The sequence below is a fragment of the Natrix helvetica genome (genome assembly GCF_964273705.1).
Source record: "Natrix helvetica genome assembly, chromosome: 2".
Classification (NCBI taxonomy): Eukaryota; Metazoa; Chordata; class Lepidosauria; order Squamata; family Natricidae; genus Natrix; species Natrix helvetica.
Genome location: NC_138552.1, coordinates 216,285,055 through 216,297,827, shown reverse-complemented (window position 1 = coordinate 216,297,827; position 12,773 = coordinate 216,285,055). Strand labels below are relative to the sequence as shown.

Below are 12,773 nucleotides of genomic sequence, written 5' to 3'. Positions count from 1 at the left end.
AAGTTATCTGTAACCAATCGGCACACTTTCTACAAGATGTAATGAAGGATGATTCTTTTTTTGTGTTTTTGTTTAATTAAAATAAAAAAAACTTTTTTAAAAAAATGAAAGGAAATTCCAATGGTGTCCTAATCAGTTTTCATTCTTCCTGAAGAAACACAGACATACCATACACTATAAAAGGGTGACATCTGCTGGCTGCTTTGCTTATTACTCTGTGCAGAACGGTGCTGAGCGAAACGAAAGTTAAAGAAAACGTACCCAGCTCAAAAACAATATTATTCTTAAGTCCATAATGGGACTTTAACAAAAGTCTGAAAACCATATCCCTTTTCTGTTTATTTTGTCCCAACTAAATATTCAAGTTTTCTTCAGCCTTCCCTCATAAGGCATATCCTCAAGTCCCTCTATTGTCTTTGTTGCTGTCCTTCTGAGACTCTTCTAACCTATCAATTAATCTTCTGGAAGTGTGCCATCAGAAATATGTCCAATACTCCAGGTGTAGTCCCATCACTGGAGAGCAGAGGGGAATTAGGACTTCATGTATATTGGTTGTGGATATGATTGTACTGTAAGCCTGCATTCCTATGCACTTCTATCTTAAATTTAGCCCTATGGAATCTCAAAGGAATTGGCTGGCTAAATCATTAGTTAAGTGGAGAAAGCTTGCTAGAGGACATTGGTATTTTAGCTGGCTTTCACATAACAATAATTAAATAACACATAATGTTACTTCTTTTTAAGTGAACACGTACAGGGCCATTATACATAAGGCGTCTGTAGTTTGCCAGAGCATGTGTAGAATTTTGTCAAAATGAGAGAAGCAGCGTTGTAATATGGATCACAAGTTGCATATGTGTGGCTAATGGTATCACAAATATAAAAGGTGAGATTTTTGTCATGAAAGTGCAGTAACTCTTTTCACCTTTGCCTCCTCTGCGAACAAGCCCTAACCATACAGTTTATTTGTGTTAGTGATAGTTACAGAAAGACATTTGGTATAAGATTTGAACCAAGAAGCTATCTCTCGTGGATTTTGGATTTTGAGGTGTATTAAAGCAAACAAAAATGTGTAAGGATTTTTTTATGGGGATAATGAAAACCTCTTAGTCATTTTAGTCTTTCAACAATAGCTCAACAAATTTCAAACAGAATAAGAGAGTAAATTCCTTCATCTGATAGGTAAGTCTAGGTTTATATTAATTCTGATTAATTAATTACTTCTAAAGAGTTCTTCCACTTTATGTCAATATCCAAAAGAGGAGAAAAGAGTGAATGGTGTCCTGAAAACAGCTCTTTTTTTTCAAATTGTGGGACTTCAGCTCCTATACCAGTGATGGTTAACCTTTTCAGCACCACGTCCCAAAACTGGACTTCCAGAACCTGGAAGGCAGCAGCTGGCTGGTGCACCAGCGCATGGCAGTCAGCTGCTCTTCTGGATTCCATCGTGCACACGCATTCTGGACAGCTGGTCCAGCATGCATGTGCACCGGCCAGCTGCTTTGTCCAGCTGGAAGAACCATTTGGAAGACTGTGAGTCAGACTGGCCAATGTGCCTGTGCACCAGACCAGCTGCCTGGTACACATGCACAAGACGGAACCCGGAAGAGCAGCTAGCGAGGGCACACATGCACTCTGTGTGCCACTTTTGGCATGTGTGCCATAGATTCACCATCATAGTCCTATACTCCTTGACTCATCATATAATCCAACCAAAAGCTGTGTTAGGATTATCAAAAATGATATCGGACACATCTGGAGACTGAGGAAGGCACTACCGATTCTTCATGAACAATTTAAGAATGTTTATTCTTATGCAGAGAAGCAGAACACGAGAGATTTATAGCAGTTCAGTTTTTGCAGTACTGCTCATATTTCAACTTCATCCCAAGCTTAGTTTTCGCTACAGTCTCCTCAAATTTTCTGTCCATTTTTTCATTTTGGCTTTCTGAGAAGATGGACATCCAGTCACCTACTATGCCTAAAAAAGAAAAGAGAACGAAAAAACCAATTACAGTAGTTGGTGGAGGGTAAGGAGGTAAGGGGAGAGAAAGTCTTTCAGTTAAATAACTATTCTTCTAATATCTTCCAAAAGCAACAGAGGGTTTTATAGCACACTAAAGATACTTCCATGTGACACCTTCAGGCAGTGGTGTCCACTGCATATGGTTCATGAAATGTTAATTTTTAACAGAGAGATTTTATGCATGCTTAGGAAATGTTCCATTTCTCAGATTAGGAAAAGATTGCTTTGGATGAGTAACAAAGACATTTCAATTTTTGTAGGGTACACAAATTGTACCCTACACCCTACCCTTCATAAGATGGCATTTGTCACCTTTTTCAGCAATTGACTCTACTCAGCAAGAAAACTATAAGATAGGACTTGATGAGATTTAAATCTTTATTATACAAAAGAATGTAACCCTTAAACAGAATAGTGATTCCTTATGGCAGTGCCTTAAGGCTGATTCCTTAAAAGCAGGAATTAAGCAGTTGTAACTTTCCCTGCTGCCTGTCACATTCTTGCCATCTGCTCCAGAGGTGGTATTCAGCAGGTTCTGACTAATTCTGGAGAACCGGTAGCGGAAATTTTGAATAGCTCAGATAAATGGCAAATACCACCTCTGACTGGCCCTGCCCCCATCTATTCTTTGCCTCCTGAGTCCCAGCTGATCGGGGGGGGGGGATTTTGCAGTAACCTTCCCCTGCTATGCCCACCAAGCCACACCCATCAAGCCACACCCACAGAACTGGTAGTAAAAAAAATTTGATCTGCTCCCATTACTTGATCTATCATTTTCTTTTTTTTAATCATTTTTTTAATATATTCTTTATACATATCATTGTGTGAATGGTGTGATAACTGGGTAACATACATTTCAGTACATATAAACATAGTCTTATTATTCATTTCCATTGTTTCATATTATTTATACATGTCTTTTATTATCTCCCTTCCTTTCTAAACCATCTTCCTGTCCTTTTGTATATCTTAACATATTCATATATAATTATTATTTCCCCCACTATTTTCGATCCCTATTTTAACTTTTTTCCCCTTTCATATCACTTTAATATTCAATGACATGTTTTCCACCAATTTTGTTCTTCATATTTCCTTAGTTAAATCAAAGTTCCATCATTCATTCTTCAATTTTTCAATATCTCCTTATACAGTTATAATATCAATCATGACCATTTATACATTTAGGTATTTCTATTCATATTCTTTCCAGTTCTTCAATCCATATAATTCTACTATTAATACACATGTTTAGATTAATATATATTTATATATATTTCCCTAATCGCCCATTGTTAAATTCTAACCTTCCACTTTTATTCATATTTAGTAGTAGTCATTCAAAATCTATTTCTCCCATTCTTCATGTCCATTGATATTACAATATTATCCTGATATCTATCACACTTATAAAATAATAATCAAACCTGTACAGTTCTGATATTAATACACATTATTGAAATATATTCATAGAAATATTCTTTTACTCTGTTTTCCCTTATCCTTCATCTCTTACCAGCATTCAAACCTTTAATCTTATTTTCTTTTTAGTTTTCTTCCCAATTTTTGTCCCTTAGGTCTTTTATTCCCTCTATTTGACTATGCAATTTAACTTTTCCTCCCAACTCTACCCTCTCCCACTGTCTAATTCCAGAACTATCCATTCCACCTCCTTTCTCTTTTCAGTTCTCTTCCTGTTTCTCCCATTCCCTATTTAGATATTTTACCCTATTTCCCTCCTATTTTAGTTCCTTAATCACTATTTGTTTTGGCAACATCTCCTTCTTGTTATCTTTTTCTTGCTGGTTTCTCTCCACTTTCCCCTCTGTTTCCTCTGTTAGCTCCATTCTTTCTTCCTTATCCTGATCATTGTCCGTTGTTCTTTGTATTAAATTTCTCAAATTTTGGTCTACGCGATCAAATATTTTCTCAAAGCTTTGAAAAACTCCATTCTGTTTAGGTTTTCCTCATTTCCATCTAATGTTGTAGTTATGTTTAGTCAATCTCTTTTTTCGTCCACTTTTTTGTCCAGAGTTCATTAATTCAAAAAGCCAAACTTCCAAGTCACAATTTTAAATGCCTTGTCAATAGTCAGTCCAAACAATTTAAATTCACCAGCAGCTTACCCATGCCTCTTCAAATTACTCTATATGTTCAGTAATATCCAATGATGTTCAGGGGCTCTTAACTGAAGTCCTTAGTTAATAATCAAATCTCTAGTGGTCTTAGAGTAAGTCTGTATCTAACAGAAATTTCCAATCTTTTTCAATAGTTACTTCCAAGTTTGCATATTTCCCTTTTTGTTAGCAGATGGCGCTCTCACTTCTGTCTGCTTCAAACTCTCTGCGATATTGTTAACAGTTCCAATTTCCATTATTTTTTTTCAATTATTCCAATTATTTTTAAATTATAAATCCAATAATTGAGCAACGTTTGTAAAGAGAAATTTAGGACTTCAATTCCAGCCTTTTAAAATGCTCTCAATACCATGTCTTTTAACTTTGAGTGACCAAGTTTCTATTTATTATTTAAAAAGCAATTTTTTTCTTCAATTCTCTGATATTTTTCCTGTGTGCCGATTCGCAGCTTCAACAAATAGCTTTAAATATGCCCCCCCCTTGGTTTTTGAGGGTAAACTTCCAATAAACAGTATTTTCTCACCCAGATCACACTCCATGCACTTTCTCCACTCCAGCACAGTCTTGGGTATTCAGGCTGTCCCCGGCTTCATGGCTGCCATTTTGGCTGCCGCTGCTCCTTGTCTTAAGATGAGGGGGCTTTCCCAGTTAAGGAGGAGAGATGCGGCTCTCCTCAACCTGCCAGGTAGTCCCATCTTATTTCACCACCTCTTCATGGTGGATATGGTATAAATTCAGACCCTCCGACAGGGAGAGGTCAGAGTTGACGGCAGAGCTTGCAGATCAGGCTTCTGAAGGTGCTGGAAGTACAACTGGAAGTCCTGGACCTAACATTTTCTTGACTTTCTATTTGCTCGCTACATATTGAAAAATTGTTGTTGTTGTCGTCATTAGTTGCCAGTCTTAGCTCATTCTGGACCTTAGCTTTCCTGATTCCCTACTTGCATATTCAGGCTATTTGCTGATATTCTGATTTAGTTCCGTGTCCCCTTTTCCCATTTAGAAATATATTTGATCTTTTTGTCCCTCAGTTTGTCAGAGAGCACTTAGGGCTGGCACACCTAACGAAATGGTTATTAAAATCAACATTTACTTTAACCTTGTCATACCATAGATAACCGTGCCATCCAAATCTTAATTCATGACCTAAATCAGGGGTGTCCAAACTTGGGAACTTTAAGACTTGTGGACTTCAACTCCCAGAATTCCCCAGCCAGCTTGAAGTTGAAGTCCACAAGTCTTAAAGTTCCCAAGTTTGGACACCCCTGACCTAAATCAAGTAGCCTCTTATTTTGGAGGTTCACTCTCTCTTTTCACCAGACCAAACGGCAAGCATAAAAATACCCTGGTTTTGCTTCCTGTATCACCTGATTTGTACTTGAGTGACCCTTCTTCACCACTTTGAATACTTTGAGTAATGGGATCTGAAATCCCACATACTATGAAATGACTAGTTAAAGAGGATTGCTAAATTTTGTTGGCAAAATTATTTAAAATATTACATGTTACCTTTGCGGAAAAGTTCTTGGCCCACTTTTCCAAAGGTTCCTGCATTATCTTTCATGCTTTCAAAACTTGTTTTCTTTAAAATGTTCTCAATCTTTTCTTCGGTCACAGACAAATCAAAGAATTTGGCTATATTTTTCAGTGCTGAGACTGGATTCTGAATAACAAATATATATATATATATATATATATATATATATATATATATATATATATATATATATATATATATATATATATATATATATTTATATTTATATTTATATTTATTTATTTATTTATTTATTTATTTATTTATCAGTACAAATATTATATATATATATATATATATATATATATATATATATATATATATATATATATATATACACACATACATACATACATACACACATACATACATACATACATACATACATAATGTATGTTAATAAGGCTTCCCTGGAAACATTTCAAATATCTCTACTCCAAATCTTGATCTGGGTATCATACAAACATTTTGATATTTGAAGGTTGGACTTGTGTGAATTAGAAAAAATAAACAAGTGAAACAAAGCATAGTCTTTATTCTTTCATTAAAGTATTAGCTACTTCATTATTAGTATGAATACTTGAATTAGTATGAATACTAATAAATACTTCATTATTATTAGTAGATCAGCTGATCCAGATGGTGACTTTAAAAAGAAAATGTTTTCTGATATATTTACCAGTTGCTTAGAGAAAAGCAACCAAGCAGAGACCTTGAGTTATATTTCCTATTTTAATTTCCTAATCAATTGTTCATTACCATAAAATAGTTGGCCAAAAATAATTGTATTCTTAAATTAAATCTAAATCTTTATTATTAAAAACTTATTCTTCGTCATATAAGATGCACCTTTTTCCCTCAAAAAAGAGAGTGAAAATCTGGGTGTGTCTTATATATCGAATACAGCATTTTTTGCCTCCTAAAATCTCATTCCCTTCACCAAAACGGCGGTGCATAGCCTTTAGGAGGCTTATAGAGTGCTCCTGGGGGCTGGGGAGGGCAAAAATGAGTGAAAAACAGGCCTATTTTTGCCACCCCCAGCCAGGAGCACTGTATAAGTACACATGCCCCCTTTTTGACAAAAAAACAGGGCTATTTTTTGCTTGTTTTGTGGGGGGGGGGGATTCCCTAGGAGCACTCTACAAGCCTCCTAAAGGCTATTCATGCCCTTTTTTTGAAAAAAAAAACCAAAAACCAGGCCCGTTTTCGCGAAAAACAGGCCATTTTTGGGAGGTCTTCAGAGTGCAAAAACTTTTTTTTTTAATTTGCCTCTTCAAAATCTTGGTGCGTCTTATACTCCAGTCTTCTACTCTACTCTTAGACTTCGAAAAATACGGTGCCTCTTCTACCCAACCATCAAGAAGTCAACAGCAATGGCAAACAGCCCAACCAAAGAATCTCTAAGACCACCTCCCACCAACACTGCCACTAGAATATAAACTGACAGTAAACAACAGTCCTTACTAGAACTGATGATGTTACCTGGTTTGGGTAACAAAATGTCTGCAAGAAAACAAGCAACTTCAGAGAGCATCAAGGATCCCTCCCTTACCTCTTTTATCTCCTCATAGGTAATAAAAAATATATGGCTGTTATCAAGATACTTGTTCCATTCATTAATATAATCAAAATAAGATCCATAGACCACTGGTAGGAATTAAGCAGAACATATTGATTAATTATCCATAACAGAGCGAATGATGACGAGAATATTTATTTTGCTGTTTAGCCCCACAAACCCACGAAGTAAACAAACAAACAATGGTGTGAAGCTTATAAGACAAAGTTTGGAGTAATGGAACAAAATGCTTCTCTGAATATTTCTTCCATGAGAAATTCAGAATACAACTTTAACATCAGACATGTGGAAATTCTGCTTAAAATAATATTAAGGAAATGTAATTCCTCATTTGAATCATATTTTTTTCCAAAGAAGAAAGAGAACCAAGCATACCTTTTCCAGGAATAAAAGCTTCAAAATACTCAGCCCAGGTTTCCTGGTCAGAAATCAATTTGATGCCTTTGTAAAAATGGAAGGAAGATACAGCTGTGTCCTTTGGATTCCGTAACAAAACCAGTATCTTTAAGGCAAAATCATATATTGACATGTAAATATAAAATCTAGAAGACCAGAGCCAGAAACCTAAAAACATTCCATTTTTAAAAAATTGCAGTTTGAAAGTTCAAATGTAGCTACCCAGAGTCACCTTGTAGGGGAGATACATGGCACAGAAAATAATAAACAAACAAACAAATAAGTAAATGAATTGAATGGGGATTAAAGGTAAAATAATCAGATGAGGAGAACAATAATTTTTAAAGAATTTTTCCAAGACCATTCCCCAAGATCCTAAATGAACTATTGTAAGCAGCAAAGCTCAGAATATTTGGCCTGAAAATTTTAACAAAAGCTTAGTTTGAATATTTAAGTGAATATTTTATTTATTTCTTAAATTTATTTGCAGGTCATCTCATGTTGAAACAACTCTGAGTGGTGATATCACTGATGTGATGAACTTGCCTGATACTAAAGGTAAAAGGTAATGGTTCCCCTTGCACATATGTGCTAGTTGTTCCCGACTCTAGGGGGCAGTGCTCATCTCCGTTTCATAGCTGAAGAACCAGCACTGTCCGAAGACGTCTCCATGGTCATCTGGCCGGCATGACTAAATGCCGAAGGTGTACGGAACACTGTTACTTTCCCACCAAGATGGTTCCTATTTTTCTACTTGCATTTTTACATGCTTTCAAGCTGCTTGGTTGGCAGAAGCTGGGACAAGTAACGGGAGTTCACTCCACTACACGGAGCTAGGGATTCGAACCGCCAAACTGCCGACCTTTCTGAACGACAAGCTTAGCGTCCTAGCCATTGAGCTACCACATCCCCTGCCTGATACTAACATAACACTAAATAATGACATTCAGTGGCAACAAGTCTCAGACTTTGGGCTCCAGCGATGCACCTTTCTTGCTTGCTTGAAAACCAGCGGAAAAAAGGTTTCAATTTTTATTCTGAATAAAATACAGTTTTACTATGATCCAGGCCTGCTCAGGTCATAAAAACCTGATGTGATCCTGGGCGTGTTGTCCTATTTTACTGTGTAAATTTAGTTGACAACATCTCATTGATAGATGTAACAGTATATGTACTAATGATACATAACAGCGAGATCAAGAAAATTAAGGTACTTACTTTTGCCTTTTCAAAAAGAGACCTGGGCAACTTTCGAGGGGCAAGGTGTGTTTTTATAATTCGTCTGGAAGGCACTTTTTCCATCCTCTTTAATAATGTTAAAATCATAATGCAAAGAAAATCATGCACAAATATAAATTAGGGATATAAAAGTTCATCTCAAAGATACCACTCATCTTTGCCATCCTAAACTGCTGGGGTGGGCTAGAGCAGTGTTTTTCAACCTTGGCAACTTGAAGATGTCCGGACTTCAACTCCCACTGGGCTAGAGGAAGGTGCCAAAGAGAGGCCGGAGTTTGGAGTCATTGCGCTGGAGGAAACAGCAAAGGTCAACCCTCCCCAGGGAATGCATTCAACCTGGTGAGATTCTTTTAAGTTATTTGATTGGGGTTTTCCCCCCTACAATTCTCTGTGAAAGAAGGCATGAGCTGAACTAAGAATTCATGATAAAATACAAAGCTACTGAAAATAATTTTAAAATAAAGACAAGTTGAAGTCTCTGACTGAATCTTCCATTCAAGCCCTACCTTCTTTGTCTTCGTAGAGTCTGTATATCAGGGATGGCTAACCTTCTGTGGACCAAGTGCCCAAAGTGCATGCATGCAAATGCGCGCGCACCCAAATCCCCAAAATGCAATGCATGGGTGGCCCCTGCGCATGCACCCTGGGCCCCACGCATGTGCCCCCCCACATGCACCCCCCGCACGTGTGCGTGGGTCTCACACACACACATCACGCATGCACGGTAGAGATCCAAAGATCAGCTGGCCAGTAGGAGGCATGCGCGCGTGCGCAGTAGTGCTGAACTGGAGCAAAAGCTCGCATGGCATAGGTTTGCCATCACGGTTGTATATGCTCTCTGAAGTGGTGCTATGTATTTATCACTGATATGTGGTAGCATATTATGAAAAATCAAAGACGAAATTTCATTCCTTACTCTAATGAAAATTACACTAAATAAGATCAATTGTGTTAGATTGGGTATTGAGAAGGCAGAGACAGGCTTATGGCAACAACAGCTCTTTGTTAACGATAGAACAGTCTTTACAATCCAGCAACTGCTTGGTCTGACAGCAGCCCTTTTAACGGGAGCTGTCAGACCTCTTAGCCAATAGGATTCAATCTCTGTTCCCACCTGAACAGAGGACCTTGGTGGAAACCATAGCAGACAGAGTTAATATCTAACAAATTAAACTTTGGGATAGAATAAATTCATCTAAAAAAACAAATGAGTCAAGGTAAAAATGTTGTCTCTGCTGACTTGGGCCTTGATGTCAGACAATGGCTCCTTTGTGACCTCTGTCTGTGAAAGTATCATCACTTCTCATCAACACATACACATTGAGATCAGTGCAGCTCTTACTTCCCAAAAGGATGCCTGTTCCTACTTTAGCTTATTTCTCATAGATTAATCTTATGATATTTTAAGGCAGAGTTCAGAGTAGCAAAATCTGCTTTGTTTTTAGTAGAACTCCAATGATTTACAACACATTTTTTCAGTGAGCTGATTAAACTGAAAACACAGCCTCACACACAAATCCATGTTTCTCTCCTGCACCTGCCTAGGTTTTTTTTCCTAATGAGTGAATTTTACTTCGTTAAAACAGAGATGTTCTGTCCTACATCAGCTTTTAAATCTTCCATGTGACTTTCCTGCCACTTGATAGAAGCTACTGAGTATTTCTCCAACTTCTAACCTCAAATTTTCCTGGCTCTTCAAATTCAAGAAAAAAAAGTAGTGATAATTCTTGCAGTCTTTGCTGCCTTTGTTTCTCTTCTTCTTCCTCATATTTTCCAGAGGCAACTTCCAGCTGCATCAATATCTGCTGAACCCAGTTTGAACCTGAAGAAATGCAGAAATGCGGTGTGATTTGTTGCATGCACAATAATTTTAGAGACATAGACTTATTGAGTAAGAACCTATTGGTAGTATTAAGCAAGTAACAAGATATTAAGCATTGTTATTAAAAATGACAACTATCAACTGTCTTCTTTTTAAAATAATAGCACTTACCAATAGTACTTAGATTTATATACCACCTCACAGTGCTTTATAGCCCTCTCTAAGTGGTTTACAACATCAGCATATTGCCCCCAACAATCTGGGTTCTCATTTTACCCGCCTCGGGAGGATGGAAGCAGTGGTGGGTTTCAAATTTTTTTACAACCTATTCTGTAGGTGTGGCCTGTTTTGTGGGAGTGGCTCAACGGTCATGTGACCAGGTGGGCATGGCCAACTTGGAAAATGTGGTTAAACTCACTTAACAACGCTCTTTCTTAGCAACCAAAATTTTGGGCTCAGTTGTGGTCATAAGTTCTCTTTCTTTCTTTCCTTTCTTTCTTTCCTTTTGTCTCTCTCTCCCTTTTTTCTTTCTTTCTTTCTTTCTTTCTTTCATCTCTCCCACTTTCTTTTTCTTTCTTTTTTCTTTCTTCCCTCTTTCTTTCCTTCTTTCCCTTTCTCTTTCTTTCTCTCTCTCTTTCTATCTTTTTCTCTCTCTCTCTTTTCTCTCACTCTCCCTTCCTTCCTTCCTTTCTTATGTGTATCTCTCTTCCTTCCTTCCTTCCTTCCTTCCTTCCTTTATTTCTCTCTTACTTCCTCTCTTTTTTCTCTCTTTCTCTCTTCCCCCCCCCCTCTCTCTCACACACATCCCTTCCAATTATATTCATAGATATATTCTATAACTAAAACCAGTGCCCAATAAATCCTATGATCATGGCATTCTGTGTCCTACAAGCCAATTCATAGAGCTCCAAATTGCCTCTTACCGCTCTGGGGGTTAACTAAATATGGTTAGTCATCCTGTTATCTCTTAGCCAACATCATTTTCAGCAGAAATGACAATATCATGACTTGTTTATTTCTTAATTATTTCTTACTGATTCCGCAGTAATCATTGAGGAATTTCATTAAGACAAATTATTAAATGCATCACAATAAAATGTCTAACACTTTTGAATTGGCAAGTGTATTTTATTTAAGAAGAAGTCTGTTGTAAACTCTAAAGAAATGATTAAACATGGCTACATATATGCAAAAGCATTACTTGAAAAACTATGTTTACCTGTTTTGGGGTATGCCGCTAGTATGATATCATCTTCCCGAGCTCTAAAATTATGAATACTTTTCAGGGTTTCCAGAGAACAGATCATAGTGGGATATAACACCCCATCATACATAAATGTCCGTTCCAAAAGAGCCTTCTTTTCATTTTCTTCCAATGCTTCATCCAAAACCTTGCTTACCTCTTGTTGAGCCATGATTGTGCTGTTCTAAGACCACAGATGGGTAGCCCGGAGATTCAATTGGCTTTGTAAACTAATAAGCATGCTCAAAGAACAGATCCTGTTATTAATTAACTAGTATGACGAAATCTCTGAACAAAGTTCATTTAACCTTTCCTCCTACAAAAAATGTTAGAGATATTCTTAAGGGGATAACTAATCTGAGGCAACCTACTGAAAATAGAGATAGAGTTTCTGAGTTCATGAAACGCTGGCTGGACAGTGCGGAGAGGGGGCGACTGATAAATATAAATAAATAAATAAATAAATAAATAAATAAATAAATAAATAAATAAATAAATAAATAAATAAATAAATAAATAAATAAATAAATAAATAAATAAATAAATAAATAAATAGAAATCCTAGAGCAACACTTTCTCAGAAAAGGAAGTGGCAGTAATTAGCCGTTGCAAAGCTTGAGTACAGGTAGTCCTCAATTTACAATCCCCATTGAGCCCAAAAAATCTGTTGCTAAGTGAGACGTCTGTTAAGTGAGTTTTGCCCCATTTTACAACCTTTCTTGCCAGATTTGTTAAGTGAAATCATAGTTAAGTTAGTAACATGTTTGGTAAGTTAATCTGGCTTCCTTGTTGA

General features: G+C 36.8%; 1 protein-coding gene across 1 annotated transcript; it reads right to left on the bottom strand.

Annotated features, from left to right (window-relative positions):
- Positions 1-1,781: 1,781 nt before the first annotated feature.
- LOC309386005 (sulfotransferase 6B1-like) lies at positions 1,782-12,205 on the bottom strand. Its single transcript, XM_081940903.1, has 7 exons — positions 11,957-12,205; positions 10,592-10,737; positions 8,895-8,981; positions 7,656-7,782; positions 7,254-7,348; positions 5,674-5,827; positions 1,782-1,981 (listed from the first exon to the last, which is right to left on the bottom strand). The coding sequence occupies exons 1-7, from the start codon at positions 12,150-12,152 to the stop codon at positions 1,851-1,853; spliced, it is 936 nt and encodes a 311-aa protein (XP_081797029.1). The 5' UTR covers positions 12,153-12,205; the 3' UTR covers positions 1,782-1,850.
- Between the last annotated feature and the right edge of the window lie 568 nt (positions 12,206-12,773).